Source organism: Xenopus laevis, chromosome 1L (assembly GCF_017654675.1).
Source record: "Xenopus laevis strain J_2021 chromosome 1L, Xenopus_laevis_v10.1, whole genome shotgun sequence".
NCBI lineage: Eukaryota > Metazoa > Chordata > Amphibia > Anura > Pipidae > Xenopus > Xenopus laevis.
Window position 1 is genome coordinate 156,304,880 of NC_054371.1, and position 26,324 is coordinate 156,331,203.

A 26,324-nucleotide genomic window follows, 5' to 3' on the forward strand; every position below is an offset into this window, starting at 1 on the left:
ATAAGTAGTGATAAAGCTCTGAACCCAGGATGTTTAATATCAATGTAAAAATTGCACTAATGTGTTTTCTTTTATAGAGGTGCAAGTAGTTGCTAATGTAACTGTAATATGTCTTTCTGTTATTTATACAGAGATATAAATAAAAGACACATACTGAAGGTATAAGATTGATTTCAAGCAGGCAAATGTCAATTCCTTTGCACGAAAAAGTGTACAAAAATGACAGAATGGCTCCCGTGGGGCAACACGCGTGTGCATCGGCTGAGACACAGTACATTTCCTATGTGACCAGTCTCATGGTGGGAATAAAAAGGGAATAAATGAAGATATATCTGGGGAGCTAGAACAATATAATGATTGGAAATATCCTCCTCTCACAGTTATTCTTACAAAGGCATGCAGGGAAGCTATAGTTAACTGGGATGGGAGACTGGTTGCCATTTTGCCCCTTTGTGTTTTTATTGTTTAACCTATATTTATGAACATGATTAACAGTGAGAGGATTTTGTACAATCACAGTGGGGATATTTTATTGCTCCATTTGTAAGTCAAGGCATCCTTCATTCACATATTTTGGCTACAGACATACGGTTGTAAATTTTTAGTCTGAATTATTTTCCATTATGTAATCAAGACTTAAAATTCTGTCTTTTAGTGCTTTTTCAAATGAAACCTAACTACTGAGGCTTACTCTTGCCCCTACTCTTTTCTGCACGTAAATCTATATTACAACATCTGGCCTTGCACAATGAGGCCACAGCTAATTTGACTGGCAGTTGGCAGTAGCCCAAAATTAACCTTTGTTATAAATGCTTATTACTTTACTACTCTGTTGACAGATGTATTATCTTTCCCTACTCCAGAGTCTGCTAAAATGATTCAATATCGATATTTCCCTTTTCTTGCTCTCTCTGATTCCTTCCCACCATTCACAACCTTCTTTCATGTTACTTTCAGTGTTCCCTCTTATTTTTTTTTGTGCAAAGTTATCTTTTGTAATCGCTTTTGAAAACCATTTTAAACCACTTCCACAACCATAGAGTATAGTGGTTGTGAGATTTTTAATTTCAAGCCCCACTTGACCATTGGTCAGGGTCCCCCTTTCGATCATGAAACAAATACAGAGATAGGACAATGTTGGTATCAGAATATCCAAGACAGTAAATAAGCATTATCTGTAATTTTACTGTAATTGTCCTTCAGACTGTGCCCCCCATACCCACCACTGCTCTGGGATTAAACTAGACCCCAAATACTGCTTACAGTCCTCAGAGGCAAATATACCACAAATGTTTTTGCTGAGTGGTTTGTTTTTGTAAGTTATTGTTAGTTGAAGTTTTTAAACCTGACTGTTTTTCCAACCTGACTGTCCCATCTCAATATTCTACTTCATATTAATTAAACAAACAAAAAAACAGTTGCAGCAGTTTCCTTTTCCGGCATTCTAGAATATGCCACTAAACTGTGAATTGGACTGTGAATGGCTATTTATATGGCTGGTATGACTAATGTGCTAGAAGCTTTGTGGCTGTGGAGTAAATAAACAGGCAAGGCTTGGCTATGTATAATAAGCCTTATTGTATTGTTACTCCCTAGACCCCAAAGCATAACAAAACAGTTCTTACTATTACAGGCATATGTTTAACCTGATATAAGTCCCATTCATAGACCTTTTAGGCATTACATGTTTTTAGAAGGGGGTGGAACAAGCCTGAATATCTCACTTGAATATCTCACATAAATCAGTGTTTCCATACAGTCTCTGAATTGATATTCAATACAACCGCTACATGATTTACATCTGCAGAAGTGACTTCCTGTTTTGGAGAGCAGCTCTTGGGCAGGTTATTTACACAAAAACAAACATCTTCAGCCCTTGCTGGACTAGCAGCCCCAAAGTGGGGTGTTCAACAAGGAAGACAGGTCCATATCAGCCCTATTACATCTTAATGGAATTATATTGCAGACATAGGCTGGTGGAAAGTATCTCTGCAGGGCATTTTATGTGATATTTTGGATGACAGGGAGTTATGGTTAACCCCTCTGTGTAGTTCAACGTTGCCATGCCAGCTCTGCTGCTGTGGTTTCAGCACTGTCAAGACAATGTTAGTGATGAAAGGGTTAATGTTGCCAAAGTAGATGGTGGCAGTCCTAGCAGGCAGCAGGGTGAGTGGATTGGAGCAGGCAGCAGGATGCATTGAGGTATATGAGCAGAGCAGGGCTAAATGGCAGAAGAATAAACGGATGGGGGCGTCTCACCTTTACTAGGGCCTCCTCCTGTTGAGGGCTCAGATCCCCAACTCTCCCACTCATCGTGCAGCCGGTGCGGTATTTCCAGTCACAGGGCTCAAGCTGGTCTCGGTTTCTCTCAGAACTGTGTCCCTGTCACACTAAGCTCACCGGGCATCCCTCTGTTATTATATAGCAGCTTCCAGCCACGCCTATAAACGCACAAACCTGCCTTCCTTCTCTTAAAGGGCCCCACAACAGGAACCGGCCAAGCTGGCAAGATGACAAGCAGCCTGTTCCCTGATTGGTTCTCTGTGTCCCACTGTTGCTAGATTTAGCAATTGCCTTTTACGTCATTTTCGAGGGAAGGTCCTTTCCCCACAAACATACTTGCCTCGCCCGAAGCCTCTTTCCCCTTCAGTTTGGTGTGTGACGTGAGGAGGGAAAGAGTGCGCATCCTTGCGATGAATTTGTTCGCATTTAAATTTGAGTTAAGGCGAGAAGCATTCCATAAACGTGGTGTGGAACCAGAGTCGCTGGTCTATTTTATATTCATTCACTGGCTATTTCGTCACTGTTGGCAAGAGCTGAGCCGGTAGTTGAACCAACCTCTCTAGTCTAGAGCTACAGTGTGGAAATGTCCAATGTTGTATAGTTTGTCACACTGTGTCACATATATAGAAGTGATGTGCATGTGTATATAATACACAAAAGCCATGAATATCCTGTAAATTATATTCTTATAAACGGTGACTAGTGATGTCATCAGTTATAAACGGTGAGTAGTGATGTAAACAGGACTCACTAAAACTTGTGTAATATAATAAATAAAGTACCCCTTGTTGCAAAATATGAGGATATTAGAAGTAACCTTGGAGTTCCATGACCTGTATAAAAGCACGAGGCCGTAGCGGGGTACATTTTATCACATGTGGTGGACCTGCGAGATAGTTAAAGCATTTTGGAAGATGGTAGCCCAAATCAGCTATTTTCAAACAACACATTGAGCTGAGCCCCTATCTTTTCTTCTAGGCCTGCCTCTTAAAACATTGAAAACTTCTGAATCCAATAAACTAGCGACACATATACTTACGGCAGCAAAAATATTGAGGGCGGCCAAGTGGAAGAGCACCTCTTTACCAAATCAAACGGCTCTTATCGCTAAACTGAATTGGATAAGAAACATGGAAACTATTAGAGCATACTTACAGGGCAAAGACTATCAAAATGGTCTATTATGGCACCCCTGGGCGGAATATGAGACAACTCAGACAGAGTCGACTTGACTCACGGACCTGGCTCCTCTGCACTCACCCTCTGATCCCCTCCCATTCACTTTTTTCCCCCTTTCCCTTTCTTTTCTTTTTAGTATATTTTTTTTCCCCTTATGTGAACTACAGAAAAGCACCGTTAACGGATTAGGCAATCCTGACCATGTAACACAGGTTGAATAATAATGAAAACAACATGTTCAGTTAATATATATGAAGGTTTCTTTGTTGTATAGAGTTACATGTATAGAAATTCTTACTACTATGTCATGCCAATCTGTGATAATGTAACCAGTTTTACAACTTACATGACCGCACATATGCTAATGATATGCTTGTTAAAGTTTATCAGAAAATAAAAATCTTTAAATAAAAAAAAAAAAGCACGAGGCCGTCATGGAACTCTTTGGTGACTTATAATATCCTTATATTTTACAATAGGGGGTACTTTATTCACTATATTGTGCACCCAGCGCTGGACGGTACACTTGTACACTAACAGAACAGGCAGGACTCAGAATAATATTAAAAATAATATAAACAAATACAAAATATAGTTACAATCAAGATTCCAGTGTTAAAGAGACAAGAGGTATCTGGGCCATAGAGCTTACAATCTAAGTAGGTGGGTAACTTGCAGACAAAAGTTTTTTACTTTTAAGGGGGACCCTGGCCACCAGTGGGTTTTTTTTATTTGTAGGGGGGCCTGTCCACCAATTTTTTTACCTTGTAGGGGGGAACCTGGTGACCAATTTTTAAAAAAAAAAAAAAAAAAACTTTTATGGGGGGCCATGGCCACCAATGGTTTTTTTAACTTGTAGGGGGGACCCTGCAAATGTTTTTTTTTTTTTTACATGTAGGGGGGAGGTGGCCACTAGTGATGTGTGGGCCAGCGCAATACCGGCAGTTTTACCCTTGGGTCGGATGGGTTTAGGCCAACCTTAGCACACCCTTTGCAGGTCACAGGCGCATTTGGGTTGAGTTCTTCTTCCTGCTCTCCCCACCAGCGACCTTACACTGCCTGCTTCCTGCATCTTTTTATGCACTCATGCACTAGTCACCCCCCTTTTGTGACATCATCTGTGGGGTGGGTCAGTGCAGGTCGTCGGGGTTGTCGGGTGCGGGTCCAGTTTTTCTTGACTCCCACATCACTACTGGCCATCAATGTTTTTTTTTTTTTTAAACTTGTGTAGAAGACACTGACAACTAAGTTATTTGTAACTTGTGTAGGGGCCCCTTTTTTGACAAAGGAGTTAAACCAAATGGTTTTATTTGTATTAGAAATGTAGATAAATTCTAAAAATATGTGAAATTTAGGTTGCAGTAGGTAACTAAGTCTACCTTGAAGTGCTTAATAATCCTGTGGCCAAAAGTGTTTTAGCAATGTCTGTGTGGCATTGTCTGGTGTGGGCGGAGCATGAGGTAGAAAATTTTGTCATACAGGGCCCTGTGATTTCTGATAGCAGCCCTTCTGGTGGGGTGCCTGACCTCAGCCCACTCCATTCTCTCGGCAATAGGCGCAGGCATCTACAGACCTGATGTAGTTACCCTCCTCTCATGCACCATCCCTCCTGTCCTCACACAGATTAAACTGCAAGTATCCCAATATAATATATTTGGTCCTGCCAATAAAGCTGATTTGAGAAAAGAGAATAGTCATATATGGATGCACTGCATGCAAAATGGATATTGAGAGCACTCTATTTATCGAAACACAAGCTTACAGTTTCTCTTGGTTCAAGAAAGCAGGCAGGCGACCATTTGTGGACACTGTCATTAAGTCAGATTTTGTATCACCCCCAAAATATTTTGCAGAAAAAGTGCAGAAATGAGGGACCTATTGCCCCTTCCCATACACAGGTTACATAATTATAGACCATGAACAGATATATAAGAAAATGACCCACTCAAATAAAGTTGTTTCTGCACAGATAACACAATAGTTTAATCTGAAATCCTAATAGCGGTAACCATCATTCTATTCAGCCTCTTTATCTTCATCTTCATAGTCCAGTTTCTCATTCAAACCACAGCATGGTTGCTTGGGTAATTTAGACTCAACCAAATAGGTGCTGACATTCCAAACTGAAGAGTTGAACCGGAAGGCAAAAATTTTAAAAAAAAAAAAACTCTCTACATTATAAACTAAAAGTTAATTGTAAGGTGAACGACCCTTTCAACATCTCATGCATAGAACCACATAACAGGTGGTTAGGAGGTGGACCCTTGCATTAAAACTTATAAAAATTCTGTCACCGACCAAATATTTATGTACCTGACTTTACATTGGTCCTTAATCAGTCAATATAGGAGATTTTCAGAGCTTTGAGGCTTTGCTCTATGAAGAGGGCTGCAGGGTATGAAAGAGAGGGTCATATGTGGCTGGATACGCCAATATTTCTCGTGCAAACAGTTTAACATAACTTCCACTTCAGGTTGACTTTTCTGCTGGAATGATAGACATTATAATGGCAAGTGCCAAGTAAGCTTATGTCATTGCATAACACCGATCCAAAGCAAAGAATGAGTGCTTGCACATTAGCTCTATCAGTGACAGTCACAATATGTCAATCATTATGTGCACTGCTGACGTCTACATCAGATAAAAGCAAACTATAATCCTTTCAGTATAAAAAATGGCTGATTTGCTGACAGCAATTAGCATGAGGCCATATTTACAATACTATGGTGTTGCCTAAACATATCAAGGCTACACGGTGTTGGCAAACCCTGCTGTAATATTTAACATTATGTCAATGCCTGATACTCCCATCAGGACTTATCTACAGTATCTCATTCTCTGAAATGAAACACCTACTGTAACTTTACAACTGTAAACTATAGCAGGCCCATGCTAGTCACTGGCTTTCCTGGTCTTTGAAACAGAGAAGCAATGTAATTTTTTTTTAAGAAATAGCAATTTCCCTTTGAAGTAATAATACATTGCACAGACTGTCCAGTTGGACATGACTATTGTTTTTGGCTTCACACAAAGGGGCAGATTTACTAAAGGGCGAAGTGGCCGTCGCTATAGACAATTCACCAGAAATCTCATCCACAGGGACATCGCCAGCAAGCGTAGACGACAATTCACTAGCGTAAGAAATGTTTGCTAGAGCAGTTTCGCTCCCTATCACCAGGCGCATTTATGCTCAGATGAACAGTCAGTACTCTGCAAATTCAATAAAGTGTGAATTTTACTGAACTTTACCTCTCTCGCCAGTTTCCTTTACCACCTTAGACCAGGCGAACTGATAAAACAAAGATTTTTGTGTTAACAATTTTTTTTCACCAATTTTAGGGGCATGCCAGATTTGTTTTAGGGTGGGCTCCTTGGACATAAAATAAAAAGTGGCCACTTCAAGCATTTTAACCAACATCTCTAATAAAGATGTCTATACAACCTATATGTACCTAGCCTATTCAACTTGACCTTAGCGTAAGAGTACTAACAAATTTTCTCTAGGCTGAATTGAACACTAGCGAAAAATCGATAAGAAAGATCGATAAGAAATGCTCGAGCTGACTAATTAACGCCAGTAAAACTTCGCCAGCATTCGGCCGCTGAGACGAAACTTCGCATTTTAGTGAATTAGCGTAGTGGTAATGATTTTGCGCCTGGCGAAGTGTGGTGAAACGGTCACTGGCGAAAATTCGCCTTTTAGTGAATTTGCCCCAATGTTTCTTCCTTAGTGTGAATTATATACTTTGTAATGTGATTTGCAGGGCATTGCAAGCATTTATTTATATGTTTATAAACCTGTAATAATGATTATAAAACCAGCTCTCCTAAGCAAATCCCGATGTCTCTTTGTGGCACTAGCCTATTTTAAGGTTGTTCCATTGTCCTGCAGGCCAAGTCCGACCCTGGTGGCACTTGATTCGTAATGGAAGGCAGAAAAGACTGAGCGACGTTGAGCACAATTATACAAAAGTGTTAGGAGTGCATTTTGACTCAAGTACCTTTACTTATACTGTTTTAACAGTAAGTCACTGCTGGGAAAAGCCATATAAATTTGACCAGGTGCAGTAACATTGCAATGGTTACTTGATGATTTGCTGCTATTAGTTACTAGCTCTACACATTAATTACACAACACCATGTACTTTAAGTAATCAAGTGTTATACAGCATGTGACATTGGCTCTATAAAAATCAACTATACAGAGAAATAGGCACCTACTTATTATCTATTTATTCTGATGTCAAAAATATTATTGCCTCAGTTGTACTTGTAGTCATGAACTATCTACATGAAACTTACAGTTAAAGGGTATCTAGTGGAGAGAATTGTAAAGCAACTGAACTTTCAGAGTATTTTTTAAAAACATTTCACCAGTGGTTTCTTCAAGTTCAACTGAGTGGTAGGACATTCAACAGCATTTTAAACCTTCAAGGGGTAATACAGTTACCAATATTTAATCACAAAGGTTCCATTCAATTATTTGCTCAAAATGGGTTCTATGGGAGATAGCCTTTCTGTAATTAGAAGCTTTCTGGATGAAGGTTTTCTGGTTAACGGATCAGACTCTGCAGATCCCTGGAAAGAACATTTAAGGGCACTATGCTGTTATAGCCTCACCTATATTCAGGAGAAAGCACTGGGCTGCTCAAAAAGCATGACGGCCCATTAGCTCAGGAAGGTGTGGAGGGCATTTTCCTCCTTGTCCAACAGAAGATTTGATTGGAACAAGTGGAGTTCTTCTTTTTGTACATACCATTATTAAAATATATAATTTTGAACACCTTCTGTTTTTTGTAATTGTGCCATGGTATTTCAAACATACATTAAAATTGCTATTTACACAACCATTTAGGCAGCACCTTAAAGGAGAAGGAAAGCTACCGAGATTAGCCACAATAGTGAAAGCTAGAACTCTATATTTATTCTGTATAATGCTTTACCATACATGAGTAAACAGCTCTAGAAGCTCTCTCTGTTTGTTAAGGATAGCAGCTGCCATATTAGCTTGGTGTGACATAGCTCTGTGCTCAGAATACAGCAGGGAGGGGAGGAGTAAACTGAGCAAGCTCAATCCCAAACCCTGGTGGTTTAAGACAAAAGAAGAAAGTTTGCTAAAGAAGCCCATGTGTACACAATAAAATTAAAGAAATGCAGTGTTTTTATTGACAGAGCAGCATTTGAGGGTTTACTGATGTATTTATATAGTCATTTCTAATAAAGATTACTTAGTTTTTACCTTTTATTCTAATTTAAACCTCTCCCAACAACTCCTCCTTATCCAATGGTTTACCAACCCTTGAAAAGCCTCTCCATATTTTTCCAGTTGACATATATAATGACAACATGTATTACAACAAAACTATTCCTCATTTGCTTTTGTTTTACTCATAAATATTTAATTAGCTTTATTGTAACTTTGCACCAGTTACTGGGGAGTGAAAGCACAGAAACACCAGCACTAGGTTCTTAGCTTGATTTAACAGTCGGCCAATATATATATATATATATATATATATATATATATATATATATATATATATATATATATATATATATATATATGTATATGTATATGTATATGTATATACATATATACTTTTACCAGGGGATCAAGAATGCATCCCATAGTGGAGTGCAGAAGCCTGCTGCAATTTGTAAAGAGCACAATGCAATATACAAAGTGCAAAAAAACTCTTAACTGTGGCTTTTCTTGCACTTTGCACACTGCATTTTCTTAGGTAAATGACACAACTGATGTTTTCTGCACATCTCTTTAGTTTTCATTAGTTAAGTTCTGAGCTTGGAGTCCATTTTCGTCCCTTTACTTGTTTTGCACGTGCAAAAGCAGATATTGGCGGATTCTCTGGAGGGAATGTCAAAACATTTAGCATCTGGCGTGTGCCTCCTGTGGAAACTCTCCTCTCATGTATAGATCCTATGGAAGACTGTGATGTATCCCTTAAGTTCAATTTTGGGCACGGTTCTCTGTGATACAAATAATAGTCTTAGCTTTTAAATACATTAAAATAACAGTAGAAAAAATTATAAAACAGCAACAGAGAAATTAAAAATATTTTGACAGAGTTGATGAAAAGAAGGATTACATTAACTGAAGCTAAGTAAGGGATAATTCTTATAGGTAATGCTGTTGCCAGCTTTAACAGAAGCATATGCCTAGCAGACCTTCATAAAGCTACACACATCATTTTGATCTATGCGAGCTAGAAAATCCTATTCCGTAACTACATGTTTTTCTCCATTCTGTAGTGCAATGGAGAGGGATATAACTTATTTTACAAGCTTTTGGGAACCGGATGTCAGTACTTACTTTTTTACTTCATGTTGGGGTTCCAGGCCTGCTGACTCAGTAGCATGTGGTATATTCCAAAGCTGTGTTTGAGGAACAAGCTATTAAAACAAAGAAACATTGTACATGGTCTCTGGAGCTGAAAGAAATATACTGTATTCCTAAAAGATCCTAATATTTGTTTCAAAGTGGATCATTAATAAAACAGACCTCTCAATCCAGTCCTGTAATTTTCAAGACATTTATTTAATATTATATACTGGGATGGAATGGGCAGTCAGGCACATGTTACAAGAGTCATCTGAATGTAAACCCTTCTCAATAAACATTTGGGCAACAACGTAGTGTTATGTAAAAGATTCATCCTCCTCTATGCCACTGCTAGCTTGTGGGCTCACACTCACATCGCACAAACAAAATAGTATGCTGCAACCTGGAATTTAAAAGTGCTGGGTGTGCCCTTAAATAACCCCTGTTCAAAAGGCTACTTAAGACATGAAGGAATGTATTGTTGAGGAATAGTTTTTATGCCTGAGTGTATTTATATTGCAAACAAGTTTTTGCAATATACATCAAAAATGTCTTTTTTAATACAAATTTTGAGGGCCACTCCAGTTCTAAGCTTTCTTATCAAATCCCAACTATGACAAATGAGCCATATCATTAGCTCCCTTTCTCCTACTTGATCATTGTTATCATTATAATCACCTGGCAAAAACTAGCTTAATGAGAATATAGGATTTTGTACCAGCCAAATTCCCATTATATGTGAAATAATATACCTTTACTGTAGAGTAATATATAAGGAAATTAGAAAAGTTCATGACTATATACTAGTTGGCAAATAGGTAATTGAACTCTTTTGTGAAAAGCATAAACATCTGACAGACACCAACAAAGCCATTTTAATTTCTTTTTACTTCAGTGCTTGCCCATCATTACAAATAAATACTGGTACTCCACTCTTCTTAGTTGTGATCCTAGGGTAGTGCACCTGTACCCACTGATGAGTAGTTTGTACTTTTCCAAATATTTTCTGTAAATATTTGCAGTTGCCTCACCCTTAATGGTTCCTGGTGGCTTTTCTCCCTCAGTTTGAATAGAGTAGCCCTCAGTCTGGAGTTTTCTTCTTCTAAAATAGTAATACGAAGGTTGTTGGCCTGCAGTTGCTTTTCCATATCTTGAGTTACATCTCCGGTGCCTGTAGGGAATAAACAGTGTCACAATAACCGATGAACAGATTTAGCCCCAGGAGATTAATACTGCACTGCAATATATACATAAGGAGATCCTTATACAGTACAAGGGGTTTAACTGCAAGAGAGTTTCTGATCAAACTGAGTGTGAAGTAAAACCTTGCTTCAGGTACAGTTCTGCACTGTAAAAAAAGGGGTAGACGACGACTATGCGTGTGCCTAGTGCCCCCCACCATTGCGTCCTAGGCACATGCCTCTCCTGTCTACCCCCAGTTCCAGCCCTGGGTCGACACAGACTATAAACATAAATAGATTGTGCTTCTCTGTTAAAGTTTTTGGAAAATACCACAGTAGAGGCAAGCACTATGGCAGCATGGTGACAGATTTGACAGGTGTGGGACACATGGGGACAAAACCCGGACAATGTAGGGTGGGGAGGGAGTTGGTGATGACGTGATTCTACTGGCAAAAGGGAAGACATTTAAAATGTCTTCATGCCTATATCAACTTAAACCAGAAACAAACTGGAAGCAGATAAATTGCAGTTACATCATTACTAATGCATTTCTAAAGCATTTGCCTAAACAGTAATTACTTTCAAACTCAGGAGGTGGCTGTAGCTCTGGATACAATGCTAACAATTTCTCTCTTTTCCTTTGCTCTTGAAGAGATTGTTTGAGCTCTACCAACTGCCTGTCCACCCCCAAGGCAGACTCCTCCAGGATCTTCTTCTCCTGCTGCAATGCCTTAACCACCTCCTAAAAAAGAATTACAGAAGAAGACGAGAAGAAGGTGTATATATTAGAGAGTGGACAAACAGACACATGATGATTAACTCAGGGTTTCAAGGGTTAAAGGGAAACTAACTTCCCATTGGTTTTTGATTGTAGAACCCCCTGCCTCCTCTCAAACTGCATTTCCCTCACTGCCAAAAAATCAACTAGTCGCCCATACCTGCTGTCAGCATGCAAACCTGTCCATGGGGTTGGCATAGACATGTTTAGTTTTGTCACTGCCATTCCCAAGCCCAATGCTGACAATCCCCAACCAGAAGCATGCACACTGGACACAGACCTGTAGCCCTATTGTGCATTTTCTGTTTGGCAACTGCCACCATGGAGTACAGCAAGTAAGAGATGAGATGAGGGTCTGTAATGGAGGTCTAACAGCTAAACATCAATGGGTTTAGCTTCCCTTTAAAAAAATTAATTGCTGATTAATATAATCATATACTGCATATTGCAGAAAAAGGTTTAATCGCTTGCAAGATGAAGGACCTTTGGCTGTAGGGCGAGGAAAATACATCTTCATCTTACTCTTACACTCCACTCTTACCCTATCCAACAGCTCATTTGGTCCCAATCTGACAATAAAAACTGATACATTTTCCCATGCTTTATCATCAATTGTCTGCAGCTTAATTTTTATACCCAAAATAGCACATTTTACTTCTATTTGAGACATACCAGTGAATATGCCAAACCAATGAATGTCAGCATTTATGAAACGTCTAATAGACCCACAGCCTTAATGCCTGGGGTAATACACATGCACAGTGTGCTCTGTTAGTAGTAGGAAATCTAAGTTTAGGGCGTGTTGCAAGGCATTGAGGTTAAATCTATAAATCCAACATGTCACTCAGATAAAAGGAGTAATTTACGACTACAAGCGCAGTTGTGGATCTGCAAATTTCTCCGCAGTCAGTTGCACATAAAACTCTATTAATTAAAGGTATTTTCATCAGCATGCGCTATTTTTACCTTTGCTGCCTTGCCTCTGCGTCCTGTTCCAAATTAAGAGATGCTGCACCTATTGATGCAGGGAAACCTGGAGCTACAGTCACCTCCAATCAGAAAGTAGTTCCAGGATTCCCACAGCACCGTATCAATAGGAGCAGTCACACGTCACTCTTATTCCAAATATGATGCCAACCAGATATAGAAAACACAATTGGGTCTTATTCACATAGAAATGTGAGCTCAGTTAAATTTTGACACATGGCCCGCAATGACATCAGACACAACACCTGCTGATAATTCTGGAATAAACTGCATTGTGGGAAAAAAACACTGCTATTGTGCTAGAACTTTGCTCACTACACTTGCGGTCATAAATGACTCCTAAAGTGTTTAATACTGACCCAGAAGACATTCTGGATTGCAAGCCAGATCTAACAAGATTATTGTTTTCCTTTTTTGTTTTGTTGCCCCTTAAGTTCTGATCATTTATAAAAACCTTTTTCTTTTTTCCTAGCAGCACATTGAAATAATTTTCCAAATACATGAATATTTTTAACATAGCTGTTGCCTGGAAACGTTATACATTATATCACCTCTTTATTAGCATCAATGCTGAGGAAACAAGACACAGATTTTAATATCCCTGTCTTCCAAGAGGTAGGATTAGATTTGGATTGGGCAGTGACGTACTTGCTGTTCTTCCAGCTGACTTCTTAAGACTTTCTTTTCTCTCTCAATTTCGGCAATCTCCTCAACTAATTTTGCTTTCTCCTCCTCAGCCTCACAAACAGTACCCTGCAGATCTTCATTTTCCTGAGCCAGTCTGTCCAACTGCTGTAGGAGAGATCTCTGCTTCATCTGTAGAGACTGTGTGAAACACAAGAAAAATGCAAGTTAGTCACGTAGCACATGAATACAATTTTTTATGATTTTCATGAAGAAGGTATGATAAGGTTTGATAAAAATGTTTTTTATACCCTCTCACTAGCTTTCACTGAACTTTCATATTGCAAAGGTAGTATGTTGAAACTGAAAGATAGACTGTTTCTTTGGCAGCTGTAATACTACTGTAGGAGTCCACCAGAAGAAGGTTATGTTAAAAGTAAATAATTGAATTATTTCTACAGACTTCTAAATGGACTCCCCAGCACTTGCAAAATAGACCTATAGATTGTGTTTTTCCATTTGTCTTCCAGCAAACACATTCCTGCAGAAATGTATAGAAGAGATCTGTAAAATGGGACCTAAATTAAGTCTGGGATGGTGGATGCCAATACTTAGCTCGACACTTATTCTCGGGTACCAAGGTCTGGTATATAATTACCTTCCTGCTTTGAATTACTATTGTCTATTGGAAAAGGTAATTTCACTGTATTAAAGGGGATCATAGGGACCAACTCTAAACAGAATGGGGACCCAACCCTATACTGGTTATGTCCCTGTGATTTATATTATGTAGATATAGTTGCCTGCTATACATATATTGTATGCCATGACAATGTATTGTACACCATTCTTTGCTTTTCTTTTCTATTTTATCTATTAATTTTGTTGCTTGTATGCTAAAATGCTAAATAGATTTTTCCCAGCAGTGCAGAACTCAAGCAGCATTGTTTGTTTCTCTGTAGAGCAGTCGGCGACTGTGTAGAGATTTGTATTGGATTTTATTTTTGCATTTATATCCCCTTTACTGTTTCCAACTCCAGCTGCAGGGACAAAGATCATGGAGCCAGATTTAAACAGATAAACTGGGTTTCTATTTCGACAATTATTTTGCCGCAGCCACTGGTTCTGCAGAGTTAGAGAAAGCTTGCATCAAACAATACTCTTCTTTTGGTAGCAATAAACTGTTTAAAATTAAATTAAACATAGAATTTGATTTGGTTATAATTTCCTTGAAGCTATCCCCTTGCCTGTCAAGTGACAGGTTATGTCACGTCTTCTTTCAAAAGCTTCTTCTTCAAAAACAACAAAACAGGAAATGGGGTTGGGATTTAAAGAGAAAGCCACATACACTGAAAATGTGAAGTAAGAGAGTGGCATTTATATCACAGCTACTTTCTGTGTGTGTAAGCAGAACTATACTTTTTTTTTATTAAGGACTCTTGGGAATTGCAGTGTTTAGGGCTGGTGGGCAGCCCTAAATAAATACTTACATATTAAATATTAGACAGTGGTCATTTAACCCCAAAACAAGTAAAGCCATGGGTGCCTTTAGGTACAGGTGTTCCAAAGTTATAGCATGACCAACTTATTCCTCCAACCCACTACAGGAACTTGGCTTTTAAACATTTCCATACTCCACAACAAAACAGGCATGTGGGGCAAGGGAATGGTCCTGCCTAAAAGCTTTTGTTCCTTTTGCACCACACATATGGTAGGAACAGGTGGTCAGTGACATAACCACCAATGATTTTCATTCAGGGCTGACCAACCTGTACTGTACTGCAAAGTTGAAGAAAATTTTCATTTTGACCAAGTAAGATTTTAATTTAATGACAAGCAAGAAACCTGCTAAAACTACACCCATTCCCCCTGCAAGCCCTACCTCTTTTTGGTTTGTGAATCAAACCGATGCCCTTCTTGCTATGAGCCTGCTAAACTCATTTCTACCTCAGCCCTGATGGCAGTCATGCAAGTAGGCCACTTAGGCCCTCCTTAGCCATATTAAATACTAATGTCCCTTTTCAGTTCATATAAAACTATTGGACTTGTACTCTTAAATGATCTAAACCATGTTTTTTGTGCCATGGCACCTTTCTTAGAGAGAATTTTTTCAATGTCACCTGTAGTTCATTAACACTTACAGATAAATATAAACAAATGGCCGCATCAGCTTATTTCCAAGGAGAATGGTAGTAGTGAATGTTAGGTGACCATTCACCTCTAAATAGTACCCTTTAGGCTGGGCCCTACTTTCCATATAGAAGAGGAAAATCTATAGGACACACGGTGACTAAGAAAATTTTAAAAAAAGATAAAAACTTGGGACTGCTGGCACCTCTAAAAAATGGTGCATGTGGGGGCCCATTTACTTTGCTCGAGTGAAGGAATAGAATATAAAAAACTTTGAATGTTTTTTTGGCTACTTCGACCTTCGACTACGGCTTCGAATCGAACGATTCGAACTAAAAATCACTCGAATATTCGACCATTAGATAATCGAAGTACTGTCTCTTTAAAAAAACTTCAACCCCCTACTTCGCCACCTAAAACCTACCGAGGTGCAATGTTAGCCTATGGGGAAGGTCCCCATAGGATTGCTAACAATTTTTTGGTCGAAGAAAAATCGTTCGATCGATGGATTAAAATCCTTTGAAACTAACGATTCGAAGGATTTAATCGTTCGATCTAATGATTTTTCGTTCAATCAAATTATTTGCGGTAAATCCTTCGACTTCGATATTCGAAGTCGAAGGATTTACATTCGACCATATGTAAATCTGCCCCCTAGATGTGGTGAATGTGCACACTTTAACGGTATTATGAAAGCTGACATAACAGCACACCCCTCTAAGGGCTTTCCAATAAAGTTGAATGGGCATTTTACCTGTACAGGAGTCATTTACATGATAAAATGCCCATGTGGATTAACCTATGTGGGACAGACAAATAGAATATCTTAATTGAGTTATTTATAGTATTTATTGTTATATTGCAGGCAATGAATTTTCCTAAAGGGATTCTTTCTTTCTTCATGAATTGTGGAATTCATGTGATTCACTATATAAAGATGAATGGGATCAAGCACTAAAGAGTTAAATTGTATCACATGATAGTTCACATAGGGGCAAATTCACTAAACGACGAAACGCTAGTGTGAATGCGCTAGTGTAGCGCATTTTCGTTAATTCGCCGATTCACTAACGGACGCTGGCGTAAATTCACTAGTGTTACTTCGCACCCTTACGCCTGGCGAATTTGCGCAACGGACGTAACTACGCAAATTCACTAACGCGTGAATTATTCTGAACTCTACCTTTTACGCCAGACTTCCTTCGCCACCTCAGACCAGGCGAAAAAAAGGGATTGCTTCAAAAAAAGTTAAAAAATTTTCTAAGTCCCCATTTTTTATGGGTGATAGGCTGAAAAAGATCGAAAAATTTTTTGGGGCTACCCTCCTTCCCCCCTACATTTCCTAACTCATGGCACCTTTACTATACAGTGGGCACAAGTGTAGGGCAAAATAAAAATTTTATTTGCTGTTTTGAAGATTTCCCAGGCTTGTGTAGTGCTGCTACATATACCTCCATTGTAACTTGAATTTGGCGCCGTATGCAAATTAACCATCGCTAGCGTAACTTTGCTTGGCAAATTAACGCTAGCACAACTTCGCAACCTTACGCTTCCCCTTCGGATTTTAGTGTATGTGCGTAGCACTGGTGAAAATACGCCTGGTGAAGTGCGGCGAAGCGGACGCTGGCGCAATAACGAATCTTAGTGACTGTCCCACATGGTGTTAAAGGTATTTAATGCAACTGTGTTCACTTGATTTTTATTGCACCTGAGGAAGGGGTTGACCCCGAAAGCTTGTGCCAACTCTGCTGGAATAAATGTTCTAAAAGGCAAAGCCAAGTGTCTGGTGTTCTTCCTCCCTATGGTAATTCATGTATGAGAAATTGGCTTGGAAGTAGCCTGAGGAGTTGAATGCACCCTATGGAAAGAAAGTAAGTGGTGTGCCGAAGAAAAATGTGTTTTGGTATATGTTGAACCCTACTTTCCAGTGCAACTGACTAACTGTTGGATCCTTTGTGGTCATACTAAGGTAACTAATATAATATAAGGGCTGTTACATCCACTTTAAAGATATTATTTAAAAACTGACTCTGTAGGAAAAAATGATTCCTACACAAGCTCTTACCTCTTTGTGGTTCTGCAAACTCTCACTTCGTGCCCTCTCTTTGGACATGGCTTCTTCTGAGTCTTGCAGCTTCTTTAGTGTGGACTCCAGGTGACTCTTTAGATCGCTCATTTTCTGCTCAAGCAGTGACACTTCTGTCTTATTCACCATACCACACATCTCACCAACAAGCTCTTTTCGTGCTCTCTCTAGATAAGGAGAGATCATTTAAAAAGTCTCCTTCTTACACTAACAGCTTATTTATACATTGTAGCTTGGTGGTAAGCCTATCTACCTTGTGGTGGAGGAGCCTTGCGTTTGGTTCTGATCTGGGGCTAAGTGCAAGAATTGTGTAAGCGACCCCCACCCTATGTCTGCATAAATTTTCTACACCAGGGGCAGACTTATTATTCATTTGGCCCCAGGTTTGCCCCAATCCACCACCCCCTTGGAATTATAGGGGCCCTAGTTGACTGGGGCCTGGATTGCCCTTATATAAAACCACTACTGTTATCCGGGTACTTTGGTTTCCACCCACACTTTAAAAACATGCATGCAATGTAATTGGCTCCTGATAAAACTGAACCTGGGGTGTTGTTTGAACGTGCTAGATTTTAAAGAAAATGTAAAACCTTGATATACAATAATATATTGTATGAATGCACTCTTGCTAAATATATAATGGAGAATTCAATGTTTAATATATCTCAATTTGCACATCCCCCAGTGGTGTCACATGAAACTACCAGCACCCTGCTAGCCTCTTTTGAGCAAATTATAACAAGCTGAGAAGTGTAAGGAAGTGATACTGTAAGCTGTGGTCAGCAAACGTAGGACAGTGGCAGCATAGGTAACTCTAAAACTGCAAGCTGATCTACTAGTAATTTTATAGGAGGTAGGAGCACAAAACAAAAGTGTTCCCTGGGTAATAACCCAGAGGGTTGACAGATGTGGAATATGCATCATTACCAGCATCATTAAATACCCAACACTGGGTTGGTACTGAGAGTTGTAGTTCAAGATCACATGGACAAATTACCCATCCCTGCAAGTTCAGGTAGATGCAGTAATCATATTTCCTCTAAAAACACTTGTACAGAAACAGGGCCACTTCTGCTTTTTATTTTGCCTAGCTATTAATATCAAACAGAATTAATTTTTTCTAGTCACTAAATGTAGCAGTCTTGCCTCTACTGCTGCCTCTAATCATTGACAGATTATCATTATCAGAGGATAGTACAGACTTACTTTTAGAAATCAGATCAAAGATTACAAGCAAGTTGTATGTTTTAGTAAAGACGCTGACAGATTTGTCATGTGATACTTTCTCTTTCTATAACTCAAGCACAATAAGCAGGGGTGCTCCGCCAATGAGGCGAGTTGAGGCTGTCGCCTCAGGCAGCAGCGCCCCACTAGGTACCAGGGGCAGCAAAAATGCTGCTCCTGGTACTTTAAGAGCGAATTTCTGGGGGAGGGGGGGCAGCAGCAACTGCTGCTGCCTCAGGCGGCAGAGGGGCCAGGATCGCCCCTGACAATAAGCCACAAAGATTTTCCATAAATCTGGTGATAAATAATTGTTTTGAGTAATCCTAAATTACCCATTAGCTAGGCAGCAAGATCAGATCTTAAAGCAGCCCTTTACTATGAAGAGAAAAGATATATGCATAGCAAATCCCTTCTGATTCTATTTTAATTGTTAATAACTAGGGTTGCCCCACTTTTGTTTATTTTGTAAATTCATAAAAGAAATAGGAAAAAAATATGTAGTATGAAAATTCTCCTAACTTGCTCAGGATGATGGCACATGGGGTACTTTGCTTCCTGTACAAAATATCCACTGCCATGGACGACAAAGCACCATATGTTATCACCCTCAACTGTGCCAGAATTTCCAGAGGTGCCCTGCAGTGTATCCTTATTTATTCAGATGGTGAATGTCTGTGGAGATACTTGCTGTGCTATAGAGAGTTGTTTCCAAGCAACACTTGGTTGTGAGGAAATAAGAAAGCACTGATATCCACCGTATGCCTATTATATTCTAGATAAATTATGCACCACAATTGTATGAGTTGCAGTCAATCACTCTAAATCATAGTCACACACACTATAGTACATTTTATCAGAAGCAAGCTAACCTGCCTGTATGTTATATGTACAAGAACACCTGAGTACCCAGAAGAAACCCACAGACATGCTCTTACACATAAGTTAATAGCCCTTGATTAGAACAGATCAACTGCTAGACTGCTACAGGTTTTAAAAAGCATACCACCCACCTCCTGTTTATCCTTTTCTATTACTCCTGAGCAGAACTCACCCAGATCCCTGATGGTGCTATGCTGATCTTTCAGCTCCTCTTTGAAGAATGAAATTCTTTCTTCCAGGGCTAGAGACCCTAATTGAAATGAACAAACTTTTTTTAGCACCCATAGCACATTATTATACCCACAACTTATTATTATGTCATTAAAAACATGCCTCTTTTTAGCTCTTGCTTGTCTTTCTCCAGCATGTCCACAGTTTCTTGGTTTTGCTGTCTTTTTTCTTGCAGCTTCCTCTCGTATTGTTGTGCCTGCTTCTGCTGCTCTTCTTTTTGCTCCTGAAGCTGTTTTCTGCAGCTTTCCACACTTTTCTGCAGTTTCTCATTTTCTGCCTTTGTGGCTCCCAGTTGATCCTTTAGAGGACAAATTATCTGCATGAGCTCCGACAGGTGTTTATCAATGCGTGTCAAGTCTTTGCTCTCCTCACTGGCCCAGTAACTCATCTCAGTAGGAGACAAAATTCTTCCTGTAGGTAGCACGTCTCTCATCTTGGAGAGAGAACACGGTAAGTTCTGCCCAGTGCATAAATTAATAATAGCATTACTGACTTCACATAAGCTCCTCTGAGCAATGGCACAAGTATCACAAGGCACCAGAGAAGATTCTACAGTCTGTGAACACACTGTACGAGTATTGTTTGCAATACATGACTGGCTTCCATGTTTGGAGGATGAGATACCAAACTGGGGTCTGGGTGTATCAGTTGTTCTCACTCTTGCACTTGTGTCAACAGATGACTTCTATATATTTAAACAAACAACAAGAAATTGTGAAACATGAATGTGTAAACTCCAAAGAACATATGCTCAAAATAAGACATTTGTCAGACCATGAACCCACTGCAAACTAAGGCAATCACCATAAAAACGAATTTGATTATTTATTTGTGTGGCTCTTTAATCTTAGTGAAACTGTTTTCTGTCTGTGAATCAAATGCATGTGTGCTCAGGACCGCCATCAGAAAGCGCAGGGCCCTATATGACAAAATTTCCTGGGCCCCCTGGGCTGCGCCCACCGCAAGCCCCACCTACAGGTCCACCCTTCCCACCCCACAGGTCTGCCACCACACAGTAAAAAAACAAAAAAATTATTGGTGGCTAGGGTTCCCACATTTTAATAAAAAATAAAAAGATATTGGTGGTCAGGGCCCCCCATAAAAAAACATTTGTGGCCAGGACCCCCCATTTAAAAATATTGGTGGCTAGGGCCCCACATGAGTAATTTTACATTTATAGCTGCAGTAAACTAAAATGTAATGTTGGATGCTAATTCTGAAATCTGCAACCCAAAACTAGAATGATTAATGTAGCCTTCAGAGCAATCTCATTGGAAGCAGTAGACCATGAAAATCCAGGATGGAAAAGCAGGGGGGAGATTGCGGTAGGCTGAATAAGATCCATTGCCTGATTTTTGCCCGAAAACACAATCAGTTCGAGCTTTTTCCTGCCAAAATCTTGATTAATTCAAATTTTCAGGTTGTTAACCCCGAACTCGCTGATTCGAGTTTTTTATATTCAAGTTTTTTCTTAAATTAGAAACCATTCAAGTTTTGAGTTCATTCGAGATATAACAAAACGCTAAAATTCGACCTTTGGTAAGTAAATCCCTTATTGCTGCTTTGAGGACGTAAGGGAAATAATAAATTCCTAGCTTTAGGATTAATATGTTTACTTGTTGCAGGAAAATATGTACAACAGAACTCAGATTTTACATTAGTCGGGGGGACCTTATCAAAATGGCATAAATTCTAAATACCGTTCTAAATAAATCTATATCCTTTACCACATACCTAAACATTTTTTGTGATTAATATTAACTACACCGAGGCTGAAGGTCCACATCCTTGGGGGGGGGGGATATATGCCTGACTCTGCACAGTATTCACTGATTATCCCAGAGACAAACATTGCACAAGGGGCCATATAGTGTATAATTTCCTTTATATGGTTCCTCTGATTCAAACTACCAGCCTGCACAATTAAATCAGCAGGAAATGAAGAGAGTTGTAATGCCTTTTCTGTTGCTCTTCTGCTGATGTACCACAGGCTGGCAAGCTGTATCGAATCAACAAGATACTATACACATATGGAACTTTGTATTTTACTATGTGTTAATGTATTCTTTATCAATTAAATATGTATGTATTATTTGCTCACCACTTGTTGATATACTGTTCCCAGTTTTAACATATTGCTCCAGTACTTTCGAACAGCAAGACCAACAGACATTGACGGTCCAAGAGCCCGAGATGGTGGGAGATCTCCTTTACTATTTATTAACTCAATGTATGTAGTAAAACTTTGAAGGAGGAGCAGAAGCCTGTAAATATAAATTTATAATACACAAGAACCATGAATACCATGTATATTATATCTTTGTAATACACAAGAGCCATGCATATCCTGTAAATGATATCCTTATAAACGTGCTTAGTGATGTCATCAGTTATAATGGGAGCTTAGTGATGTTATTTCTGTCATATGACTCACTGAAACTTGTGTATTATAATATATAAAATAGCCCCTGTTGCAAAATATTAGGATATTAGAAGTCACCTCAGAGTTCCATGACCTGTATAAAAACACTTGACCTTCGGCCTGGTGTATTTATATGGTCATGGAACTCCTTGATAAGCTTTAATAGCCTTATATTTTACAAGAGGGGTTACTTTATTCACTAATTAAACCTTAATGGTTTAATCGGTTAAAAGTGATTCTTAGTGATGCCATGTCTCACTGAAACTTGTGTATTATAATAAAAAATGTAAGCCCTGTTGTAAAATAAAAGGATATTAGAAGTCAGAGTTGCTGTGCCTTTGGCTTTATGCCTTTATATGATCATATGACTCCTGGGTGACTTATAATATCCTTGTATTTTACAATGGAGGGTTTATTATTTACTATATAATACACAAGAGCCATAAATATCTTTTAAAATATATCCTTATAAATGCTGCTTAGTGATGTCATCGGTTATAATTGGAGATATAATTTGTGTCGCCCTAAAACTTGTTTATTATCGTAAATAACGTACCCCATGTTGTAAAATATAAGAATATTAGGTGAAAAAAAAATGTAAATAAATGCCTCTCCTGCCTCTACTGTCCAATTAGAACAGCGCCAGCAGGATTTTGCACTTCTGCAAATAAAGCATGCAGTCCTACAGGTGGCGTACAAAGTGGGGACCACAAGGAATCTGGCAAGTGTGTGTGTGGGGGGTAAATGGTAGATGATATGCCCAGTAAAAAGGGCCTGGGGAGAACATTGATTTTACAATAGGGGGTATATTATTAATTATATAAATTGGAAAAGATTTACTTATCTATAAATAAGAACGAAAACATATGGTAAGCAGGTATCATGCAATATCAATACCGGTCATAAAAATGTCATGTGTTGTGAAAAATTAACTGAGCTAATTTAAGTATTACTGAAGTCCTATTTATTTGCCACAAAACAACAAATATAAAAATAATCAGTGCGCATCTTTGGCATGTTGTATCACCCATTATGGTGCCCTGGGAGTTTTTAGACAAAAATGTAGTCATAAAAATGCTAAAAATAAAGTTGCTTTGACCCTGTTAAAATACACTATATTCAGCAATCAACACTTAGATATGATACATCCTGTAAAGATGTTCCATAGAAATATGATATCCACGTATACCTCCTAAATTTTTTTATGGAAAATTTTCAGTCATGCTTTCCCCCTTCTTGTTACACTAGGCCACTTCCTAAATTGCTTACAGTAGTTCATATTAGGCTACAGACTAAAAAAAAAAGGCCATTTCTGAAATCACTAGTTCTAACGGAAGGTTACCAATATTTATTCTGCTTATGCATTTTTGGGAGGTATTTTATTCAAAGTCTTACATGATGCCAGCTCTATATATGGGGTCAGCAGGAGAGACAGCCTTTGCAATGCTGTTGCTTGTTATCAGAGGGAGCTTTAAAGCAAATGGCTGTACCACAAGATATCATGGTGCTGACAACATTTGTCCAATTGCATGTTCATTGCTGCCCTACCCCAGTAATCAGTAAGTATCACTAAATAAATGCTGCCTGCAGCAGTGAATAGTAAAAGAAATTAGTAGATAAAAAAATATTGCTGCAGAGGCTTCAATGTATTGGAACTTTCCTTTCAACAATACTTTAAGTATGTGACATTAGAACATTATATGTGTATTTTTATTAATTTTTTTTATTACATTTTCAACACAAACACACACAAAAAAGCACAGGAAAAAAAGAAACATTTACAATATTTTTCCATATATAACAAACCACATCTAATAAAATGAAAAAAAATCACGCATCCCCATGGCAATGATATTATATTATACAGCTATCGTCCACTGAAGAGGTAGTCCTAATCTTTCTAGTTTCATGTTTACAATAGATCTCCTCAAACATGCAATGCTGAACGAAGTAGTGTATCATTTTCGTATATTAACCATGGGAGCCAGATTTTATCATATGTTTCCATATCATTTAGCAAGATATGGCCAAGCTTTTCATTAGCTGCTATCTGGATTATTCTAGTTTTAAGAAATCATTTTACTTTTGAGTGTGGAATTGAATTACATGTAGTTCAAAACAAAGAGAACTTTTGTAGCTTAAAATGAGATTCTCCTACCTGTCAACGATGAGCTCCAGTAACACCACGTGTGACAGCTGAGTATACTCCGAGTCACCCTCCACATAGTCATAGCGCTCCATAAGATCTACCAGATCCAGATCACAGGACATTTTATCTGGGAATTTCCATGAGGGATATCGCACAGCACCAACCCTTGAGAACACATCAATTAGAGTACCCTGCAAGTCTGTAATGTCCTTTCTCAGACTCTCCATACAGGTGCGGTCTCCCAACAGATTTGTCATTTTTAAACACGCAAAGCAAGTGAGCAAATGTCTAAATAAAATTCATATATAAATAAATATTCACATTAATATACATACACAAAGTAAAAAAAGAGATGCCAACACTACAATAATAACAACCTAAGTGAAAGATAGTTAAACTATCAATGACCTATGAGTGTGCCATAGGTCTAAATGTTCTGCAACAAGTTAACTGCATCTCATAAATCAAAACTACACACATAACTGCTTGCAAAAGCAAAACTACAAATTACTTGTTATGTCACTGGGGGTGGCAAAATGTTGGTTGCTAGAACTAATTTAACAATACATTTTTTTTCCTGGCAGCTGCAGCCTGAGGAAAAAAATCTAGTGATTGTATTCACAGGTGGGTATTTAAACATTTCGGCTCATCCCATTGAATAGGGGTTGCCTTATCCTTTAAACCAGGGGGTAATCTTTTCATACATGTAAATTGGACAATTGTCATAATTCTTATAGGCCCCACGGTCATTTTTTAAGACAAAAATTATTTTCACATTATTGCAACTATGTAGTTAGAACCCTGTATGACCAAAAATGTGAGTTTTTGCATGCATTTAAATATAATTTATTTTCTCCAGGTAAAATGGATGTTTTTGCTTCCAAACATCTAGTTTTATTTTATTTTTTTGTAAACATGCTACTGTGTATCCGTGGGTGCAGTGATTTCAGTTCCAATAGGGCAGTAGACACAAGGTTGCACCTGGCAGTTATAAATCGTCCTTGATGTCATACTTATCTTATTGATAGAATAGAAAATTGAGAAAAAAAGCGATAAGGCTGGTATTTTTTTCTATAAAACGTGGTAACCCTAGACTGAAGAGCTCACATTTGCATAGCAGAATACAATGTCATTCATGGTTTCCATTCGCCTATAGGTTGGCGCAATACAATAGGACTGAACCCTAGAAGTCACATGACAGCACAAGAGCTGACAATCTACAGATTAAAACATTGTTCCCTGATCGTTTTAATATAAAATGCATCACATTACGGTGAAAAAGACTGACGTTATTTATTTGAGAGGGCGCATACACATTACAGCTGCTAATACAACACCTACCTAACTTTAGGGGCAGCGTATGTTAGCTGCAGGGCGCTCTGTCGTTCAAATGCCTTGGAACTCCTCGCTTGGCATTAATATTCTATCTATCGCCCCTGTTTAAACTTCGTGGTACCGATGCTATAAAGATAAATGGATGCGCCGGAAAAACTCTTTCTGGGCTTCCATACTCTATTTCAGATACACATCCCAACAATCTCATAGCCAAGCCAACTCCATGGCAACCACGCACAGTGCGTCAATGCGCCAAATCAACGTGGTTCCACACGGCAATGCGCTGGTTACATCCTGGAATATACCATTCAAAGACAGGGGAGGAACTTGACTCGCTTACACGCTATGGCAATAGACTAAAGAAAAAAAATATGTGAAGTTACATTCTGTAGTTGTTTGTATTGACAGAGATACAGGCTACGCATGCCGAGTTATTGCAGGTGGACCATTGCAAATAATATCATTTAGTTGGTATTGTCCACCAGCAGCCTACGT

General features: G+C 38.7%; 2 protein-coding genes across 5 annotated transcripts in view; both read right to left on the reverse strand.

Annotated features, from left to right (window-relative positions):
- Positions 1 to 2,383, reverse strand: part of sec14l3.L (SEC14-like lipid binding 3 L homeolog) — a 30,654-nt gene extending 28,271 nt beyond the window's left edge. Inside the window, 1 exon segment of the mRNA NM_001097675.1 lies at positions 2,260 to 2,383. Coding sequence (NP_001091144.1) covers positions 2,260 to 2,313 — 54 coding nt within the window. The 5' untranslated portion in view covers positions 2,314 to 2,383.
- A 6,649-nt stretch (positions 2,384 to 9,032) lies between these two features.
- On the reverse strand, positions 9,033 to 26,067 carry LOC108715346 (coiled-coil domain-containing protein 157-like). Of its 4 annotated transcripts, none has more exons than XM_041565737.1 (11): positions 25,836 to 26,057; positions 24,504 to 24,782; positions 22,025 to 22,187; positions 20,026 to 20,608; positions 19,865 to 19,942; positions 17,569 to 17,756; positions 13,398 to 13,574; positions 11,564 to 11,726; positions 10,834 to 10,973; positions 9,794 to 9,855; positions 9,033 to 9,450 (listed from the first exon to the last, which is right to left on the reverse strand). In XM_041565737.1, the coding sequence occupies exons 2-11, from the start codon at positions 24,749 to 24,751 to the stop codon at positions 9,249 to 9,251; spliced, it is 2,004 nt and encodes a 667-aa protein (XP_041421671.1). In that variant the 5' UTR covers positions 24,752 to 24,782; positions 25,836 to 26,057; the 3' UTR covers positions 9,033 to 9,248. The 4 variants fall into 4 exon arrangements, with proteins under 4 accessions (XP_041421671.1, XP_041421678.1, XP_041421664.1 ...); XM_041565744.1 differs by having other exon boundaries at positions 9,794 to 9,873; positions 24,504 to 24,591; positions 25,836 to 26,056; XM_041565730.1 differs by having other exon boundaries at positions 9,794 to 9,873; positions 25,836 to 26,056.
- Positions 26,068 to 26,324: the final 257 nt, after the last annotated feature.